This window comes from Pagrus pagrus (genome assembly GCF_965226575.1).
Source record: "Pagrus pagrus genome assembly, contig: HAP1_SCAFFOLD_49, whole genome shotgun sequence".
In the NCBI taxonomy this organism is placed as follows: domain Eukaryota; kingdom Metazoa; phylum Chordata; class Actinopteri; order Spariformes; family Sparidae; genus Pagrus; species Pagrus pagrus.
The window spans coordinates 147,365-170,000 of NW_028175414.1; the positions used below are offsets into that span (position 1 = coordinate 147,365).

Sequence of the window (22,636 nt, forward strand, 5' to 3'; positions counted from 1 at the left end):
TTTCTGGGTGAAAAGTGCTATAGCATTGTAATTTCTCAACTGGTTTTGAGAGTAGTAAAAAAATAGTATTAAACCATTGAATATAAAAATGGCTCATTGAAATTAGTTGAGAAATTCAAATGTTATAGTGCTTTTTAATCATAAAAAGCTCTGTAAGCTTTACTTATATACATTTACAGGCCAGTCTTGCCCAGTCTGATATGGTGGCGAAATTGATTGCGGTAATAAACCAAAGTCAGTGCAGCATGTACATGTACATGCCTTTTGTAAGCAACATTAACACGTCAGACTAAATAAGAGCTTGAGTCCCTGTGAGCTTCAATAGATTAAACAGTGTTTAAAAGATTGGTTAATTGAGCCTTTTTTCAGGTAAATACTGGATGTAATTCAGTGACAGTGAAGAAGTTGATTGTAAATCAGTTCTACAACATTCAAATGCATTTGCAAATGATGAATGCAAATACAGAATTTTAAAACTTGAATCTTTTATAGCACTGAAATGTTTTGACACAATTTTTTTTTTATGGTCCGCATTGTTACAGCACAATTGAAGTATTGTCTTGTGACGAAGAGGACATCGTCACCTTGCTTTGCACACATGGCACCACGCACTTTGGACTACAGTTTAATAATTGCACAGACACTTTAAGAGGAGCACCAGCACTTTATTGGAGATTTGCACAATACATTTTAACACTATTTTTTGCACATTTGTATGGATATGTTTATCGTATTTATTGAACGTTTATTGTCCTTGGTCGGGTCTTGGTATTGCAGGTGGGTGCTGTGTGTGCCACGCAGCTCCACCTAGAGCAGAGGAACAGAGGGTTAACAGTGCATAATAATTGTGTTAATTGCTTCAACAAGGAGCTAAGCTAAGAATGTGTATTGTGTTGCTCAATAAGTGCATGCAGTGAAGAAGTCAAGTGTGTTGTGTACTCACCAGTCTTGTCTTCAGGGTGTGCAGTCAAAAGGCTTCCCCCAGTAAAAGGGTAACCAAGTGTAAATTGGTGTGGGGGTAGTGGATGTGTGTATTGTATTTTAGTAAATGTAATATGAAGTGGGATGTGTATTTTTTTTGTTAGGGGAGGCAAATGAGGGTGTGTATATAGGTTACTGATTAGGTAGTGTAAATATAGGAATAAAAATGGTGGATTAAACATGTTGATAGGCAGTGGATCCCTGTGGATGGAATCTTCCAGGGTCATTAGCTGTGACACCAGCTGTCGTACTGATGTGTTTATGCTGTTTGCTGAGATGGAGGAATAAAGAACCACCTCTGTGACCCACCTTAAACCTGCCTGTGGATCATTTTTTGCTGCACCATCCAGCCGTAATTGTGGTCATTCTCAATGTGGTGTCAGAAGCTGGGGCCCACGTTACAGCAAAGGATGCCAAGGCAGGGGAAGAAAAATGGCCAAGAAGAACCAGATGAGGGGCCCTGCGGAGCAGGTGCTCCAGACACCATGACGGATGCTAAAACAGAAGACAAGCTGGATGAATTAGCAGGTATGGTGAAATCACTCATGCGAGCACAAACGGAGAGAGACCAGCAAAGAGAGAAAGAGTCCTCACTTCAAGAACAGCGATGGAGACGCATGCAGTATCAAGTCTCCCAAATGCAGCAACAAGTTAACATGAGGAGAGAAGAACAAAGAACAGAGCCGGACACTATGGATGAGAGTCAGCGCCCACAAATAAATGACGAAAATTATGGTGATTTTGATGACCCAGATGAAATGATGAGCCAGGCAAGTTGGGTTGTCAGACAGAGGGAACTCAAGCTACTGCCATTATGTCCAGATGATGACATTGAGCATTTCTTAACAACATTTGAGAGAATGGCCCAGGTTTGTCACTGGCCTAAAGATGGATGGGCTGTGCATCTGGTCCCTCTGCTCACCGGCAAAGCCCGCAGTGCTTGTGTTCTGATGGACATGAAAGAATCTGAAAGATATGAAAAAGCTCCCCAGACAAGAGGACATCTTCCAGACCCGCTGCATCCGGAAGGCTAAGAGAATTACCAGAGACAGCACACACCCTGGTCACTGCTTCTTTGCCCCGCTGCCCTCAGGAAGGCGCTACAGAACACTGAGCGCCCCCACAACAAGACTAAAAAACGCCTTTTACCACAGAGCTGTTACACTACTGAACTCCACCCCCCTCCCACACTGATCCTCCCCCCCCCCCATCAACACACACTTACACACACACACTGCACTACTGGTCCCTTTAAGGCTTGGACTTCTTTGCACACATTTTAATTATTGTTATTGTGAACTATTGTGTATATATTGATTGTTTTCTTTTATATTTTTATATTTATTTATATGTACAAGGCAGCTGGAAGGCTACTCCAACAAAATGTCATTGCCTCGACAATGACAATAAAGACTATTCTATTCTATTCAAAGTTAAAGCAGCAATTCTAGCAAAATATTAAATTACACCTGATACTTACTGCAGAAGATTCCAGTCCCTCAAGTTTGAGCCTGGTGAAGCTCCAAGAGAGCTGTATGTGCATCTAAAAGACCTTTTTTGCAAATGGGTTAAGCCAGAGAAATCAACAGTTAAAGAACTAGTTGACACTATTATTCTTGAACAGTTCCTGAGGATGGTCCATGCAGAGCTGGAGATCTGGATCAGAGAGCATGACCCCAAGACAGCAGAGGAAGCTGCACGCCTGGCCGGCGTCGTCACATCAGCCAGAAAAGGAAGCTGAGCTGCCACCTTTGGCTGGGAGAACCACCAGGTCCATTCAAGTAAGTCCTCTGGGGGTAAACAGGGGCTTGGTCAAGTCACGAGGTAGATGGTTTTCAAGTGATGGGCAGTTTACTCCCCAGGCCACAAGCTATGCTAAAAGTCGATGTCAGGTGTTACCACTGTAATGGTTTAGGGCATAGAAAACCATTTTGCCCAGCTTTGAGCCACACTAAACCATCTTTCCTTTGTTCTGCTCCAAGGCCAGCTACAGTGGGTACAGTGAGGGACGCAGGCCATGCAGCCCCAGTTCTGATCAATTGAAAGCGTGAAATAGCATTACTTGACTCTGCAGGTTTTCAGACTGTAGTTTTGTCCGGTTTGGTCCCCAGAGATAAATGGAGTAAAGACAGATCACGGATAAGCTGTATTCATGGAGATGAGCATGTTTATCCTACAGCTGAAGTTTATCTGACTGTGGGGGGGGGCAGACTTTAATGTTGCCTGTGGCATTAGCTCCAACATTGCCATACACTCCAGGCCAGTGGTTCTCAACCTTTTTAAGTCGCGACCCCCAATTCAATATGCACTGCTGTCCGCAGTTGAATACATTGTGATCTCGTTGATCTGCTCTGTACATGCGACATCTATTGCACGTCTGTCCGTCCTGGGAGAGGGATCCCTCCTCTGTGGCTCTCCCTGAGGTTTCTTCCGCATTTTTTTTTCCCTGTTAAAAGGGCCTTTTTTTGGGGCAAGTTTTTCCTCACTCGAATCGAGGGTCGAAGGACAGAGGGTGTCATCTCTGTACAGATTGTAAAGCCCTCTGAGGCAAACTGTGATTTGTGAATTTGGGCTATACAAATAAAATTTGATTTGATTTGACCCCCCCCCCCCCCCCCCCCCCACCCACACACAATCAATACACCGTAGGCTACGTCGAATTTACAAATCAGACAAGCACTTATGATCACACTTCAGCTATTAGTTTCTTTATCATTTTATTTTGAAACACTTTTGAATATTTTGAAAAAGATAAAGCAGCATCAAGAGTCTGACTTTTCACGTGAGTTACAGACCGACGATGGTCGCTACATCCCATCATATTGCTGGTAGTTGAGCCGGTTAAAATGTAAACAATTAACGCAAACTTTTTTTCTTTTTAATGAAATAAAATGATAACCAGCACATGCTAATTAGGAAGCCTTAACAAAACACACTGGGGAGAAAAACTGCCCATGTTTCATTTTAAACATCTATGTTGCTGAGAGCTTAAACATGAAAAAGAACGTCATAACATTGTGTCATAACAACAACTTAACAAGTTTTGTTAAAACAAACTCCTAACTCTATAAACGTTGTCTTCTTTTTTTTTCTTCACAAAGCCAAATAGCTGCAACCACTATGTAATGTGATGGCTGGGCCTTTTGTTTGCCTCTTGTTTGAACAGAGCAGCTGCATTCTTGGCTTTATGTTAGACACGGCCACGCGAAGATCACTCTCAACTCTGAGGAGTCGTGATCTGTATTTGTTTTTCAGTATTTTCATCTGTTTTTTGTTGTCAGTGCAGAAAAGGTCTTTTCACACAGATATGTGGATGCAAATGGAAATAGTACATCGGTTGCAGCTTTTGACAGTGCTGCGTACTTTGTTGCTACTTGACAACCAGGACTCTTCCAGTGCGCATGCCGAGATAGCAGTCTGTAACGTGCGGTCAGAGGAGAGATCTAGCAGGGCGTCCTGCAGCTCTGATGGCAGGTGATGTGCGGTGGAGCTGGTGAAAGGCTGGCGTATCCAGTCGTACTTTTCCGGCGTGTCATCATTTGGGAAGTACTTATTGAAACTTTCAAGCAGGCTTCTGAGGTGAGAGGCAATAATTCCTTTCATAGTTTGAATGGTTATGTCGTAACTCTCCATAAAGTCATCAAGCTCAGGGAACATTTCAACACTTGCACAGCCCACCACTTCAGCTTTCTCTTAAATGCCATGACCTTTTCAGAGAGAATAAGGACATTTGTGTTTGGGCCTTGTAGGGACAAGTTTAAGCTGTTTAGTTTGTCAAAAATGCTGGCTAAATATGCGAGGCTCGTGACCCACTTTGGGTCAGTCAGATAGTCAGCAAGGGGAGAACTACAGTCTGATAAAAATATGCGGACCTCCTCACGCAGTTCAAAGAGCCTCGTTAAAACTTTGCTGTGAGAAAGCCACCTGACCTCTGTGTGAAAGAGGAGTGCTTCGTGGTCTGATCCCATTTCATGACAAAGTGTGGCAAAGAGTCTGCTTTGCAGTGGCCGTGATTTAATGAAATTGACAATCTTAACTGATGTTTGGAGGACACCTGCCAGCAAGTGCTTCCCTGTGGATCATACAGTGCAGAAATTTCACATGGGGGCTACCTCTAACACGCAGGCCCTCAAACCTTTTCTTGCCCCCTGCATAGCTCCAGCTCCATCTGTGCACACAGAGACACAGCTCTCCCATCTCAGTCTCTCTTTTTGTATGTTACTGTTGAGCTTGTTGAAAATGTCCCGTCCAGTGCATGTTCCCTCCATTGATGAGCAAAACAACATGTCCTCGTAGCTGTAACTCACAAAGGCCAGCAGCTGCGCATCTCCTGACACATCTGTGCATTCATCAATTTGCTCTTCCTCACTCTGTCAATGAGTTGCTCTTTAATGTCATTTGCTATGTCCTGAATGCAGCGCCCCACGGTGTCATTTGACAGGGGAATGGTTAAAGAGTGTTAGATATTTTCTCCCCATGCATTGCTCTTGTGATTGCTACAGCTGCGGGACGGATGAGACTCTCCGCAATCGTGTGAGCCTTTTTCAATTGAGCCTCCAGATATGCGACCTCATATGAAGCTGCCGGGGCCTTAGCAGGGACTGTAGAATATTCACTCACCACTGTTTTTTGCCTTTTTAGTTCTTGCTCCCTGCGCTGAAAAAAATCAATTGGCTTATAAGTTAAGCTGCTGTGTTTTGTCTCTAAATGTCTTTTTAGTTTTGCTGGCTTCAAGCTCTCAGTGCCATACGTTTCTCAGGTGGTGGTTCTGGTGGCTGATCTTGGGACCCCTGCTGCTGCTGCTGACTGTCTTGTGCTGGAACACTTTTTCTTTTAAGCCATCGCTCCATTTTTCCAGCTAGCAAACTTGCTGCAGCTGTGGCTAAAACAACAACGCGCCTTTTTTCTCTCTCTTTTTCTTTGTTTTTATTTCCCCCCACGGTGAGAGGCGGGGTAGAGAGAGAGCCGTGTCTGTATGTGTGAATGAGAAGGGCAGACATGCAACTGGTTTTGAGTAATAAAATGCCTGTTTGAGACCAACCGCTCGTCGTCCTTGTAACATCCGGTTGGACGCTCATTATTTTGCGCATTTATATTTTTCCAAAATGATTTGGCGACCCCCAGAAATCATCTCGCGACCCCAATTGGGGTCAGGACCCCGAGGTTAAGAAATGGCTGCTCTAGGCGATGATGTACCCACACTCTATGACCTTATGACCCCGCCAATATGCAAACCTGACGCGAGCAGTGAGGAGGATCAGAGTTCAGTAGCCGATTTCAGTGAGCCATTGAGTGATTCAGTCACATTGCCTGTGTCACCACCAGAGTGCAGAGGGAGTCCTCAGAGAGCTGCCTTTCTTTGGGGTAGACTGGGAAGCAGGGCCAGTTAAACCTCACAAGTCACAAGCACAGAGAAGACGGGAGAAGCTAAAGGGTTCACTTAGACAAGGAGCACAAAGCTCTCCTTAACCACCAGAACTGCTTGATTTTGAGTTTCCCCCAGATCTGAGCTCACTGCAAAAACAAGATGTGACACTGAAGCAGTAGTTTGAAAAGGTGACAGATGTGGAGGGTGTTCAACAAAATAACCCAAGCTGTTTAGATGATGACACCTACATGGTGAAGGAGGGTCTTCTCTATCAGAAAAGGGGAAAAACTGAGACTTTAGCACTGCCACAACAGTTCAGACAGAGAGTTATGGAGATGGGGCATTCTATTCTATGGGCAGGTCACCTGGCTTTCCAGAAAACTCTGAACAGGATTGGAAGCTGCTTTGTTTGGCCAGGGATGAACACTCAAGTCTCTCAGTGCTGTGCTTCCTGTGAAACCTGCCAACTAACCTCTGCTAAAGGAGTTACACGTACCCAATTACAGTCTTTGCCCATCATTGATACACCTTTTGAGAGGATAGGCATGGACATTGTAGGCCCATTTGAGAAAAGTTCCTCAGGCCACCTTTACATTTTGGTCATGTGCGACTATGCCACACGGCACCCTGAAGCCTTCCCTCTCAGGTCTTTCAAAGCTAGACAAGTAGCAGATTGCCTTTTACAACTTTTTTCTAGAGTAGGCATACCCAAGGAGATTTTAACAGACTGTGGGACGGATGGGCTGATGGAGCGCTATAACCAGACACTGAAAAACATGCTGCGCAAGTTTGTGTCTCACACAGGTTCGGATTGGGACTGCTGGCTGCCATACCTGCTGTTTGCGTACAGAGAGGTCCCATAAGCATCTACGGGCTTCTCTCCGTTTGAACTGTTGTATGGGCGCCAGGTGAGAAGACCGCTGGACCTGCTGAAAGATTACTGGGAGAGTTCGAAGCCAGAAGGAGAAAATGTGGTGGCATATGTGGTAAAAATGAGGGAGAGACTGGAGAAGATGATGGCGCTTGTACATGAACACATGGAGTCGGCTCAACAAAACCAGAAGGTGTGGTATGATCAAAAGGCCAGAGAGCGGGTCTTTCATCCAGGCCAAAAAGTACTGTTGTTGTTGTTGTTGTTGTTGCCAACCAGTGAAAGCAAGTTGCTGACTAAGTGGCATGGACCATATGAAATCAGCAAACGTGCGGGTAAGGTCACACATGAACTTTTTATGCCGGACAGGTTTAAAAGATACCAGACTTTTCATGTTAACCTGCTTAAGGAGGTCCAGGTGCGTTCAGAGCCTGTGCACCAGCAGCATTTGGTCCGTGCGGTGCAGGAGGAGGATACTGTTGACAAGTTCTTCCCAACTACCACCACAACAGCAGAGGGCCCAGAAGTGGACCTGTCACATCTGTCTCTCACCCAACAAGCAGAGGCGAAGCCCCTGCTTGACCCAGAACTCTTCAGGGAGACACCAGCTTTCACCTGACTGGTGCGGCACAGGATTCGGCTGAAGGGAGATGCCCCAGTGCAGTAGAAAAGCTACAGGATTCCTGAGCGGTTGATTCCTCTGCTGCAAAAGGAAATTAGGCTGATGTTAGAGCTGGGAATAACAGTGAGTGGCAGGCCCATTGTATTGGTCCCAAAGAAAGATGGTACTCTCAGATTTTGTATTGATTTCAGATACCTGAATACAGTGTGCAACTTTCGGTACATCACCACACTGGACCTCAGCAAGGGCTACTGGCAGGTTGCCTTAGCACCAGATGCCAAGGGGATGACAGCTTTCAGAACACCATTTGGTATGTATCAGTTTAAGGTCATGCCATTTGGTCTCCAGGGGGCGCCAGCCACGTTTTAAAGACTAATGGACCATGTTTTGAGGGATTTATCTGACTGTGTGGCTGCATATTTGGATGATGTAGTTATTTTCAGCCAATCATGGGAGGAGCATATGGTGCACCTGCAACAGGTGCTGCAGAAAATGGAGGCAGCTGGCCTCACCATTAACCCTCACAAGTGTGCTGTTGCCCAAAGAGAAATGGAATACTTGGGTTACGTCATTGGATTTGGACAGATTAAACCACAGCTGGGGAGAGTGGAGGCCATCCAATCCTTTCCTGTTCCCACCACCAGAAAGAGACTGAGGGGATTCCTTGGTCTGCTGGGTTGGTATTATAAGTTTGTGCCTCATTTTGCAGATAAAGCTGTTGTGTTGAATGATCTAACCAAAGCCTCTGCTCCAAACAAGATTCAATGGACTGATGAGTGTGACAGAGTCTTCAGGGACCTCAAGGAAGCCATCTGCATTCACCCAGTCCTCCACAGTCCTGACATTGAGAAGCCTTTCATCCTGCTCATCAGTGGGCAAAAACATCTCCTCCACCCTCACTCTCAGGACTGGAACCCCTCAGGGCTGTGTGCTGAGCCCAATGCTCTTCACACTATTCACACATGACTGCACCCCCATCTACCCCTCAGACACTGTCATTAAGTTTGCCGATGACACGACTGTAGTTGGCTTGATCTCAGAGGAGGATGAGACAGCTTACAAGGCATGAGGTGGATCATCTCATACAGTGGTGCGGAGCAAACGACCTCATCCTCAACACCTCTAAAACCAAGGAGATGATCGTTGACTTCTGTAGGACTAAGGTGGAACCGTACGCACCCCTCCACATAAATGGGGAGACGGTGGAGGATGTAGAAAAGCTGAAGTTTCTGGGAGTCACACTGTCGAACCAGCTGGCATGGACGAACAACACCATGCAGCTGGTCAATAAAGCTCAACAGAGACTCTTTTTCCTGAGGAAACTGAAGCGGGCCAAACTACTCCTCAACTTCTACAGAAGCACCATCGAGTCCATCCTGACCACCAGCGCCACAGTGTGGTACGCCAGCTGTACAGCCGCAGAACGCTACAGTCTCTATCGTGTGGTGAAGGCGGCTCAGCGCGTCATCAGGTTGAAGCTCCCCGAACTGGACACCATTTACACAAAAAGGCTCAACAAGAAAGCCCTCAGCATCCTTAGAGACACCCCACACCCGGTCACTCCATGTTTGAGCTGTTACCATCTGGCAGAAGGTTCAGGACAATCAGAACCAAAACAAACAGACTAAGAAACAGCTTCTACCCCAGAGCTGTTGCCTACATCATCCCACTTCTATCATAACAGTCACTGTTATACACACGCATGTTATACATGCTGCTGCTATCACTTATTATTATTATTATTATTATTATTATTATTATTATCATTATTTGAAGCTGCACTGATACCTTTCTGCTGCACAGACATTTTATTTTATATATACTGCTGCTCTTGTCTTGTTTTGTTGATCTCCATGTGTGCCTTTTATGTTTTTTAATTTTTTTTAATATATGTTTTATATTGTCTAACTAATTGTTGTCTTTTACCGAGAATAGTCTAACAAAGTTTCATTGTACACCCAGTATAATGACAATAAAAGATTCATTCATTCATTCATTCATTCATTCAGACGGACACTTTTGGAGTGGGCCTGGGAGCAGTGTTTCTGCAGGAGGTGGAAGGAGAGGAGGTGGTGGTGGAAGGAGAGTTGGAAGCTGCTGGACAGAGAGACAAAGGTACTCTACAGTGGAAAAGGAGTGCTTGGCGATGAAGTGGGCCATCGACACCCTCAGATATTATCTGCTGGGGCGGCACTTCTTTCTGGAAACTGATCATCGGTCTTTGCAGTGGCTTTATCGCATGAGGGATGCCAACATGCGCATCGCTAAGGTGGTACCTGGCCCTGTAGCCCTATGACTTCACGGTGCACTACAGGTCAGGGAAGTCAAATGTGGTGGCGGACTGTCTGTCCAGAATGTCAGAGGAATGAGGTACTGTTCTCTTTGGGGAGAGGGAGGAGGAAATGTGACGAAGAGCACATCGTCACCAGGCTTTGCACACATGGCACCACGCACTATGGACTGAGTGTGACTACATATGCAGAGGAGCAACATCACTTTATTGGAGATTTGCACAATACATTTTAACACTGTTTTTTGCACATTTGTATGGATATGTTTATCGTATTTATTGAACGTTTATTGTCCTTGGTCGGGTCTTGGTTTTACAGGTGGGTGATGTGTGGGCCACGCAGCTCCACCTAGAGCAGCGGGACAGAGGGTTAAAGGTGCATATTAAATGTGTTAATTGCTTCAACAAGGAGCTAAGCTAAGAATGTGTATTGTGTTGCTCAATAAGTGCATGCAGTGAAGAAGTCAAGTGTATTGTTTACTCACCAGTGTTTGTCTTCAGGGTGTGCAGGCAAAAGGCTTCCCCCAGGAAAAAGACAAAGTGGGATGTGTATTTTTGTTGTTAGGGGAGGCAAATGAGGGTGTGTATTTGTTACTGATAAGGTGGTGTAAATATAGGAATAAAAATGGTGGGTTAAACATGTTGATAGGCAGTGGATCCCTGTGGATGGAATCTTCCAGGGTCATTAGCTGTGACACCCTATAAATGGGGGCCATTTTAACAACCTGGGGGAGGTGGTACTGATGTGTTATGCTGTTTGCTGAGGTGGAGGAACAAAGAACCACCTCTGTGACCCACCTTAAACCTGCCTGTGGATAATTTTTTGCTGTACCATCCAGCCGTAATTGTGGTCATTCTCACATGTCTGACTGAATATTTTGTATTTCATAGAACCATCAGCAGAGTAAACTATTGCAGCTGATGAGGGGGATAACATCCCACCAACACACAAGAGACGCAAACAACCATCAGCAGAGGATGGAGCATCTGGAGTCGGTGCCAGGAAACCTTCTTCCAAAAGTGAATTTTGAAACATTTTCATTTATTTGGAGTAACATAAGTAGATCTGGGTGTGTAAAATAAATTTAAAAAACGCACGCCTCAGTCTGGTGGCACCCTAGTACATTTAGTCAAGTAATGTATTTAATTACAAATTTGAGATACTTGTACTTAAATTTAGCCTTTTCTTTTCATATTACTTTTAAAGTTCCACTTTACTACATCTTAGAAGCAAATATTGCACTTTTTTCTCCACTACATTTATCTGACAGCTATAGTTATTACCAGTTACACTGGAAATTATTATTTTTTTGCACAAAAATGAAGGGCTTATACAATATGGTTTGTTATAAATTCAAGTATTCATCAGTTTTTACATATATTGCTTATATTTGATTAATCAGTTGATTGACAGAAAATTAATTGATAACAATTTTGATAGTGGTTTCAGTTATTTTTCCAGTAAAATCATGTGGTTGCCGCTTTACAGCTGGTATGACATTTGCTGCGTTTCCTTTAAATCATTTCAATGTATTTATAATGTTCAGGTTTGGACTGGACATTGTGAAGGTGTCACTTGGGCCTCTGGCTTACTGTGACCACAGTTCTCAATATTTTTACCGATCAAAGGATTAATGGAGAAAACAACCAGCATGAAAATAACCATCGGTTGCTGTCCTAAACAAAATATTACAAAATCCTACCTTTACGTTATTGTAATCATTCTTAATGCCGGTCATCGGGTCAGAATTTCTGTTATCTGGTTAGATTAGTCATAAAATGGAAACTATTTTTCATGGTGGAGTGCTGAGGATGAATCGAGTCTCACAGCCTGTGGAAAGAAGCTTCTTGTTAGTCTAGTGATGCAGCACTAAAACAAACAAGCTGGTCAGGCCTGGTATTATTTGTTGTGAGCGCCTGTTCATAAGTGGACAGCTCCAAGTACAGGTGTGAATGCCTTAGGATTTGATGACTCAGACCGCAGTCAGTGGTGGTCTTGGCCACACGTGACCACATTCTTTTAGCACTGTGTAAGCACATGTGTCCTGGACCAGATTGAAGCACCGCCTGTTCAACTGATATTTTCTGTAGAGTGCTGATCACACTAAGACTCATTATGGGCATAGCCCCTTCAGAAACGTCCATAATGCAAAATAATTAATAGAATAAATGTCTGAGGTAAAACACAGCCCTCTATGCACTCTCCCCTCTCCTCCTCTCCTCTCCTTAGCAGCGGCGGTTAAAGTTCAACAGTGGGGGGGGACCCCTGGTGGAACGAGGAAGATGTAAGACACGTTTCACAGAGGCTCCGCTGGAATGATATTTTTTTTTTTTACACTTTTATATTACACTTTTGTATTTTTTCTGCCAGCTTTAAGCCTTAATACTGCAGCCTTTTACTATAGGTAAACTTATTTTTTTACTTGCGGACACTCTATGATGGCAGGCCGAGGGAGAAATGATGCTTCTAAAACAGGCTGCGACAGGCCCCAGCCATCACCTGAGCAGCTAGATGCTAATGCTAATGCCACTGTGGCGAGAGCGGGTGTGAGTGTGTGTTTGTGTGAGCGTGTGTATGTGTAGTGTGTGTCGTCAACAACGCCACCTGGGATTTTAACCCAGGAAATAGCCATACAAGGCCAACACTAGGGCTGCAACTAACGATTATTTTGGTTGTCGACTAATCTAACGATTATTTTTTCGATTAGTCACAATTATTATTATTATTATTACCTCATATTCTCAGAGCAAATTAAAAACCCATGAAACATGTATTTGAAAACATAATATTTTGAAACAACTGCATTTTTAAATTGTTATTTTAATGAAACATAAATTAACAAAATAATACATTAAAGTGCAAGTTGTGATAACAAAAACATAATGTACAAATAACTTTACTATACTATAACTATACCTTTTTGAAATATTGCTGCCAAGTCCAAAATTTCAAATAAAACTAGTAAATGTAAATAAAATAAAAAAAATCCAGTACAAATGACTGTATAATTCACAAATTCTTCAAATTGCAATGCAGGAATGTGAGCATATCAACATACTCAGGTGTGAGGCTGGCTCTCTTCTTGGAGGTTATGTTCCCAGCAGCTGAGAACAGTCGCTCAGAAGGAGTAGAAGTGGCAGGAATGCACAAGAATGACCAGGCTAATGATGCAAGACTTGGATATTTTGCTTCATTTGACTTCCACCAAGATAGGGGATTAAAGTACATCAGTACCTGCAATGGGACAACAGATGAAAATTAGGCTTGTGAAAAAGTATGGCATGTTACAGTTGATGTTAAATGTTAATTAATAAGAACTGTTCTTATTTAAACACATAAATCTTGCCTCGTTGGTGATAGCTTGGTTGTGAGCATCCTGTTCAGCAGTCTCACTGTCAGTATCTGTTGAGGAGTCACATCCAAACAGTGAATCAAGAGACCCATTTGAAGTTCTCTTAGCACATGTAATGGCTTCCTCATTCTCACTGGCACACTGCCTCTTTGCAGTTTCTTCTTGCATGGACTGTAAGGCAAGAGATTGGACTTTACTTTGAAATTTCTGACACCAGGTTCAGTGTTCAGTTTCTGAAAACGCGGGTCCAGTGCAGCTGCAATGATCTGTGTGTTTGTGTTGTCATCTTTGACAGTGACTTCTCTGGACCAGCGTGCAGTTGTCTCCTGTGAAGCAGCTGCCTGGAATGCCAGAAACAGAAGCTGTATCATAGGTGGTCTGAGTGGACTTCTGAAGCCCTCTGACCAGAGGAGGCAGGGCAGAGGCGGTAGCATAGGTTTCACCACTCAGGTAGACAGTGGCACTTTCAAAGGCCTGAAGAGCTTTTGCCAGTTCCTCAAGCAAGGCCCACTGGTCTGGTTTCAGGTCGAGATGCTGTTTCCCTTTCTGTGTTACTGTTTGGGTTAGACAATGTTGCAGTCAGCGGCCATCTCTGTTCTAGCAGACGAGTCACCATGTAAAAGGTGCTATTCCACCTAGTAGAGACATCTTGGATAAATTTCTTCTCTGGGATTCCCATTTGTTTCTATTTGGTCTTCAGCTTGCTTGAGGCTAGTTCACTTCTTTTGAAGTGCTCTACAAGACACCTCGCTGCTCCTAGTGTTTTAGTGATCTGAGGATGTTTCAGAGCATGACCGATCACCTATTGTGGCCAAGTGTGGCCTGCACAGCGGACTGAATTCCACCCATGCTTTTCTTTCAAAATGTTTGCAGCCAGCACTGTGTCAACATTGGAGCCATTGTCATGGACAACAGCCACAATCTTGCTAGCAGGGACCTCAAACCTTGCCATGGCATACTCAATCCATGCAGCAATGTTAACTCCAGTGTGTCGTTCTTCCAGTGGCATGGTGGTGAGGCAGAAGCTAGTGAGTTCCCAGTCATCACTTAAAGTGACAAGTGATGCCAAAATATGCCTCTGTGGCAATACTGGTCCAGGCATCAGCTGTCAGGGCAATCTTGCTCTTAGTTGATTTAAGGACGTCTATAAGATAGATTAATGTTGAGTCGGTGTGTAACTATGCCAAAACAATGTCGGACTCCGTAGTTTTCTCCGGGCCCCTGCCAAACCTAACCAGTGATGACATGTTCAGCCGCATGTCATCATTCAACCGCTGGCTGTCAAGGTGGTGTCCAGCAAACGATGTGGGCTTTGTTGATAATTGGCGGACTTTCTGGGGAAAACCTGGTCTCATTAGGAGAGACGGCATCCATCCCACTTTGGACGGAGCGGCTCTCATCTCTAGAAATTTAACCCATTTCATTAGCCAACAACCAGCCTGACAACCCAGAGTTGAGACCAGGAGGCAGAGCTGCAGTCTTACACGCTTCTCTGAGCTTCCATTAGATCAGTTGCACACCCAAAACTCCATTGAGACTGTGTCTGCCCCCCGACCACCTAAATTAATTAAATTAATCAAATCAAAAGTCCACAGAAGAGGAGTTGTGCATGAAAATCTAATAAAAATTAACAGCATCTCTGCAATCTCAAAACAAGACAAGAGAATTAAATGCGGACTCCTAAATATCAGATCCCTGTCATCGAAAGCTGTACTAGTAAATGACTTAATTTCAGACTGTAATATTGATTTATTCTGTCTTACTGAAACTTGGCTGCATCCTGAAGAATATGTCAGCCTGAATGAATCCACTCCACCCAGTCATATTAATACTCACATTCCTCGAGGCTCCGGCCGAGGAGGTGGTGTTGCAGCTATTTATGACTTAAGTCTGTCAATCATTCCTAAACCTAAATTAAATTATAACTCATTTGAAAGCCTTGTTCTGAGTCTTTCACATCCAACGTGGAAAACTTTACAGCCAGTTCTATTTGTTGTAGTGTATCGAGCACCTGGTCCTTACTCAGAGTTTTTATCTGAATTCTCTGAGTTTTTATCAAGTCTAGTCCTCAAATCAGATAAAGTAATTATTGTAGGTGATTTTAATATTCATGTGGATGTCGTTAATGATAGCCTTAGTACTGCATTTATCTCATTATTAGACTCCATTGGCTTCTCTCAGTGTGTACATAAACCAACTCACTGTTTTGACCACACTCTTGACCTTGTTCTAGCTTATGGTATCGAGATTGAAAATCTAACAGTTTCTCCACAGAATCCTCTTTTATCAGACCATCACTTAATAACTTTTGAAGTTCTATTACTGGACTACACACCATTAGGCAAAAACTCCTTCACTAGATGTCTATCTGATAGTGCTGTAGCTAAATTTAAGGAAATTATACCGCTGGCACTAAATTCAATGCCATGTCTTAATATAATAGAGGACTCCTCCGCTAACCTCAGTTCCTCACAAATCGATCATCTTGTTGATAGCACTGCAGGCTCATTGCGAACAACACTGGACTCTATTGCCCCCCTGAAAAGGAAACCTATAAAGCACAGGAGGTTAGCACCCTGGTATAACTCGGATACCCGCAAATTGAAGCAAACATCACGGAAATTTGAAAGGAAATGGCGTTCCACCAACTTGGAAGAATCCCGCTTAGCCTGGAAAGATAGCCTTAAAATATATAGGAAGGCCCTCCGCAATGCCAGAGCAAGCTATTACTCGTCATTAATAGAGGAAAACAAAAACAACACCAGGTTTCTTTTCAGCACTGTAGCCAGGCTGACAGAAAGTCACAGCTCTACTGAACCATGTATTCCTACAACGCTCAGTAGTAATGACTTCATGAGCTTCTTTAATGATAAAATTTTAACTATTAGAGACAAAATCCATCATCGCTTGCCCTCAACTGGCACTATTGTATCTTTAAACACAGGAACCTCAGAAACAGTTGTAAATTCTGACTTATATTTAGACTGCTTCTCTCCCATCGACCTCCACCAACTAACTTCGATGGTTTCTTCATCTAGACCAACAACTTGTCTCCTAGACCCCATCCCAACTAGGTTGCTGAAAGAAACCTTACCTTTAATTAGCACATCTCTACTAGAAATGATCAACCTGTCTCTATTAACAGGATACGTACCACAATCCTTTAAACTAGCTGTAATTAGACCGCTCCTTAAAAAGCCTAATCTTGACCCAGAAGCTTTAGCCAACTATAGACCTATATCCAACCTCCCTTTCCTCTCCAAGATCCTTGAGAAAGCGGTCGCCAACCAGCTATGTGACTTTCTTCATAAAAATAGTTTATATGAGGATTTTCAATCAGGTTTTAGAGCACATCATAGCACAGAGACGGCACTGGTGAAAGTTACAAACGACCTCCTCATCGCTTCTGACGAAGGACTTGTCTCTGTCCTGGTCTTACTAGATCTTAGTGCTGCATTTGATACCATTGATCATCACATTCTACTACAGAGACTGGAACACTTAATTGGCATTAAAGGACCCGCATTAAACTGGTTTATGTCCTATTTATCGGATCGATTTCAGTTTGTACATGTTAATGATGAGTCATCCCTGTATACCAAGGTTAGTCATGGTGTTCCTCAAGGCTCCGTGCTTGGACCCATACTATTCACCTCATATATGCTCCCTCTAGGAAATATAATTCGGAAACACTCCATAAACTTTCATTGTTATGCAGATGATACACAGTTATACCTATCAATAAAGCCAAATGAAACTAATCAGCTTACTAACCTCCATGCATGTCCCAAGGACATTAAGACCTGGATGACCTGCAATTTTCTGCTGTTAAACTCAGATAAAACCGAAGTTATAGTACTTGGTCCTAAACACCTTAGAGATGCATTATCTAATGATATAGCGAGTTTGGATGGCATTAACTTGGCCTCCAGCACCACCGTCAGGAATCTGGGAGTTATCTTTGATCAAGATATGTCCTTCAACTCCCACATAAAACAAATTTCAAGGTCTGCATTTTTTCATCTATGTAACATTGCAAAAATCAGGCCCATCCTGTCTCAAAAAGACGCAGAAAAGCTAGTCCATGCATTTGTTACGTCCAGGCTGGACTATTGTAATTCTCTATTATCAGGCTGCCCTAACAAGTCTCTAAAGAGTCTCCAGCTGGTCCAGAATGCTGCAGCACGTGTACTGACAGGAACTAAGAAAAGAGATCATATTACTCCTGTATTGGCCTCTCTGCACTGGCTCCCTGTAAAATCAAGAATAGAGTTTAAAATCCTTCTCCTCACTTACAAAGCTGTTAATGGTCAGGCACCATCATATCTCCAGGAGCTCATACTACCCTATCACCAAACTAGAGCATTACGCTCCCAGAACGCAGGATTACTTGTAGTTCTTAAAGTCTCCAAAAGTAGAATGGGAGCCAGAGCCTTCAGTTATCAAGCTCCTCTTCTGTGGAACCATCTTCCTGTTTTGGTCCGGGAGGCGGACACCCTCTCTACCTTTAAGAATAGACTTAAGACCTTCCTCTTCGATAAGAGCTTATAGTTAGGGCTGGGCCAGGACAGGCCCAGAGCGCTAGCTTCTAAGCTGCTTCGGTCGTGCCAGCAGCCTGGACCCGATGCAGCTGGACTCACGAGCGGAGCATTAATGCACATCTGTCTGCAGCTGCTCCAAACACACAATTTGAAGGGACAGATTAGATGTTAATTTTGTTAACAGTGACTTTGTTGATACTGCTTTAATCGTAGAATGGAGCCACAACGGGCTGATTTCAGCCAAGAGCAGCAGGTTGTTTTAATGGAAAGTAGGCTATGAGCGATACAAAAAAGCTGATCACAGCCTGAAGCAACAGTGTTGCTGCAAATATAACAAGAGGAGGCTGCTTTTAATTTCTGACAGCTGAACATTGCGCTTTTAAATATGAAGCTTACCCAAACAAAAAACTAGAGCAACAACTGTCATTTTTTAAATTGTGTTTTCATATATTTCACCGATTGTAATAGAATGCGAGTGTGTTTTATTGAAAGCGAGACTGGGTGTGTGTATGAAAATCGCTACAGTGAACTGGTGCTTTGGTTTTTAGGTGCTCTACAATCTCATAGTTTCAAAGAAAATGGATTGATTGATTTATACTTAACGAAATGAAACGAAAACAATATATATTATATTACTATATTGTTGCAACTTTAGAAAATATAATCCAGGGGAAAAAAGGCTTACAAACATGGACCAAAACAGCTCAGTAATACGCACAAAAATCCAAAAGAAACGAAAATGAACTAAAAAAAATAACTAAACATCATGAAGTGGTCTCAATCTGTGTTTTACGCATGCCTCTGTGCATCTGGCACATGTGTCTTGGAGTTCTGAATGGAGGCTGTATGTTCAGCTCCCCTTACATGTGAAATTTATTACATGAAACACGACGAAATTTCTTCACTTATGAACTGAAAAGTGTGAGGAGAGCTACTGTAGGAACCGGTTTTTCTGTTCAAAGCAAACAGCTGTGTGAAGTACTGTGGGGGGCAGGACTTTTGTCTGACAATGTACTTGAGTGAAGTATCCACAAACACACCCCTTGGTCAGTGTAAGTGTGACTCCATCTCTTTTTACTTTTTAAACACACACTAAAATTATGGAGCGTGAGCATGTAGTTGACGCGTGTCTTAGGCCACAAAAACTCCACAGTTCTTCTTTCTCACGTGGGTTTATTGAAACCTTTATTCAAGTTACAACAAAAAATAAAACTGTGTAGCAATCCAAAATCAGGCAATAATCATTAGCACGGTCAAAAACTAGTGTGCTCTCCTCGCCTCCATAATCATCACTGAACCAAAGTACGCACGCATCACGTTACGCACATCTCAGCCAATAAGAAGAGCGCAGTTGTTATTAACTAATAGGCACTCTTATAACCTCAAATATACAAAATCAGAATAAATCCAACAAATCTAAATTATTTATCACCTTATGTGTAATATACAAAATGGCTCCAACAGTCAGAGATAAATGGAGGATGCTAATGTGTTACATTGTGTCCAGCTGTCGTCACAGCAATTATTACAAGCACACCTATTGGTCAGAGATAAATGGAGGCGCTAATATGTCTATTAAGCTCATTACTTTCAATAGAGCCGAGAAGGTGGAACATAGGAAAATATTTTTCATTCTAGTTTTAGAGGCTGCATTTAAAAAAAATATATATAAAAAAATAAAGTTATTACTTTACATCACGTTCATAAGATGTATAGTGACTGGAATTCAGACTTCCCAAAAATATAAGATATATACATGGTAGCCTACGTGCTTCAAATAAAACATTTTTATTTAAAAAATCGACAGGTATACAGAACAGTGCAGTATGATATACAGTAGGTAATTTAAAGCAGAGTGTGTCCTCAGATCTGCGTAGTGTGCGCATCAGTCTTTCAGCAGGAGATCCTTCGGCCCTGGGCATTTTTCGCCGTCTGCCATGCAGTCACATGCCAGTCGGTCCTCCCTTTAATGCTATGACCTGTTCAATGACTTTGTCCAAGTGATCTATGTATTTGTTGCAGGCCTCTTTGGTGAGCTTATATTTCCAAAATGACTCTATTGCGGAGATCAGTTCATCTCTGTTTTTGGGTTTGGCCTCACAGCGAATGTAGCGTTTCATTGAAGCCCAGACTAACTCGATCGGGTTCAGATCCGGCGACCTAAGAAATTTTTGCTGAGCATAAGGTTTGTTCTAAATTAAATAAAAGCCTGTCCCATACAGACGCGTGTCTCTCTAAAGGGGTCCGCTCGGCACACACACACCCTCCAAAAAAAAAAAAAAACTATTGGCAGGAGTCCGGGCCATGAGAACCGGCAGTCTACCTCTCGTATGGATAATCCAATCCTTGTTGTGATAGACTCATGTGTTTTCATAATCTACAGTAGCCTATCATAAAGTGGATGCAATCACCGCAACTCTGTCCGGAGCTTCGCTACTTTTATTTCCGTATCCTTGGTAACAGTAACCCAGGTACAAGGATCCCCCCCTCCCCGCTTGACTTGAAATTAAAAAAAGTGACACAGGCTATTGCCCGTTCATTCATGAGAAATCATCCAGCAACACACTCAATCAAACAAGGTGGGGAATGAGAAATCTGCGGCACTACTGTACAGTAGTTCGCTCATTTTAAAAACACAGACGGGTGTGTTTCGAGCTGACGAGACTGAGGACCGAAAAAAGAGAGTGAGACGTATACTGTAGCTGCCGTCGTTACATTTGTCTCATTGAAAAACTATACTGTATTACAGTGGCGAGCGGTGACCTTTTACTGTGGTCATGCTGAAGTGTCAATACCATGCGCGCCCGTAAGGGGGGTATTTATTTATTAATAAAAAATATAATATGGTTTTTAACTACTACAGTGGAAACCGCTTATAGTGATCACGTTGGTCCAGAGTACATTTGATCACTATAAGCGGTTGATTGCTAAAACCGAATTGTTATTATTTCACTTATTTTTTTGTGCAGAACATAATCTAAATGCCAGTTGTATAGTTTTTCAATGAGAAAAATGTAATGAAACGGTCGTCAGCGCGATCCTCTCTGGATTTAAGACCAAAACAGTAGAACTAAGGTATTGTATAATTGAACACACTGCCAGATTAATATTTTCAATTATTTTTATTGAAGGGCTTGGGCATGCACTGCATTTATAGCTTATTAAGACCGCTCGCCCATGCTGTATTATTATTATATTGCATTCCCCATTTGTGTTCACTGCTCCGTGCTGCTGTCTTATGGAGGCGTCCTGCTGCTCACAGATGCCACCTGGCGGTTGTTTGGGCACATTGCAGCTTCTGGTGAAAACACAATTACTCCTCCAAAAAAAAAATCTGTGTGACTCTCCCGTGACTCACGCGTGAAATTCTCCAAATGAAACTAGTACCCACTGTACAGTGACACGTAAATTTAATACCATATATTGAAGATAGGAGGCTTCTGCTTGACAGCGACGATATGCTACAAACCACTACAAAACAGATAGGCTACGGCTGTAAGTCACTGATAACGAAGACAAATAACTTTTATCGGTTCAACTCGTGAATTTACCCTTCTGGCGTACATGCCACCACAGCTCCAGGGTGCTTACGTTTCAGGTGCTCATGCATGGCTGTAGTGCTGCCATGAAATGACAGCTGTGTTTGACAAAATTTGCACATCACATGTGAGTGACGCCGAGATCGAAAAGTGGCCAAAGGTATGTTGATTGCCGCTCAGCGGCTTATACCGATGCCTAGAGTCTTATGCCGTTCCACGGAGAGGTGGCCAAATTTATGTCGATTGCTGCTAAGCGGCTTATACCGATGCCTAGAGTCCTATGCCGTTCCTCGGAGAGGTGGCCAAAGTTATGTAGATTGCTGCTCAGCGGCTTATACCGATGCCTAGCCTTATGCCGTTCCTCGGAGAGGTGGCCAAAGTTATGTCGATTGCTGCTCAGCGGCTTTTACCGATCCCCAGACTCTTATACCGTTCCTCGGAGTGGTGTGCCGCTGTTATGCCGCTGATATTCCGCCGACACATGACGGTGTGTGCCGCTAGAGAGCGTTATGCTTCTGAGAGACTGTTGGATGGGTACCGTCCCCTGATGGATATGCAAATGTAATGCCACTGGGCTGGTTTTACGACAAGTGCTGCCGTAAATGTATACATTGTTGTAGTCTTTTTTGACAATGCTAACTTAACACATTGCCGTAAATAAAGGAACGTAGGCTATGTGTTTCTTTTGGATGTTATGTTGGTGGGATGTAGGCATATAGACAGTAATTACACTTGGGATTCTTGCGATATGATAGCAAAGTAATATGTCTAAATTTGGGCCTATACACTACTTAAAGCTAATGAAAGCGATAGCCTTAGCTAACATGGCTACTGTTAGCCCAGCCACCGTAGCCAGTCTGACTAATCGATAGCAGAAACTTTGAGCCAACCAACTAAACAATACTTACTGACAGGCTTCCTTTACTAGGAGAACACAAGAATACATTACTTTGTATAAAATCTACTTCGACGAACATTAACCATTGTGGCATATTATGTATCATGTTCATTGTACATTGAGATATGTTTTAACTATTGTCAATCAATGTGTGTGTGTCTTTGTGTGTGTGT

General features: G+C 43.0%; 1 protein-coding gene across 8 annotated transcripts in view; it reads left to right on the forward strand.

Annotated features, from left to right (window-relative positions):
* The window catches only part of LOC311253821 (uncharacterized protein), a 45,651-nt gene that overhangs the window by 19,458 nt on the left and 3,557 nt on the right, over positions 1-22,636 (forward strand). For 2 of the 8 annotated variants that reach the window (XR_014621935.1, XR_014621938.1), the window contains exons 5-7: positions 2,606-2,762; positions 9,852-10,508; positions 11,024-11,152. Coding sequence is in view for 2 of the 8 variants with exons in the window: in XM_084384295.1 (XP_084240421.1) it covers positions 8,889-9,470 (582 nt within the window). In the remaining 6 variants the exon portion in view is untranslated. Of the gene's footprint in view, positions 1-2,605; positions 2,763-5,740; positions 9,617-9,851; positions 10,509-11,023; positions 11,153-13,780; positions 15,078-22,636 lie in introns of those variants that run through there. The other 6 variants (XR_014621940.1, XR_014621936.1, XR_014621939.1 and 3 more) reach the window with 6 other exon arrangements.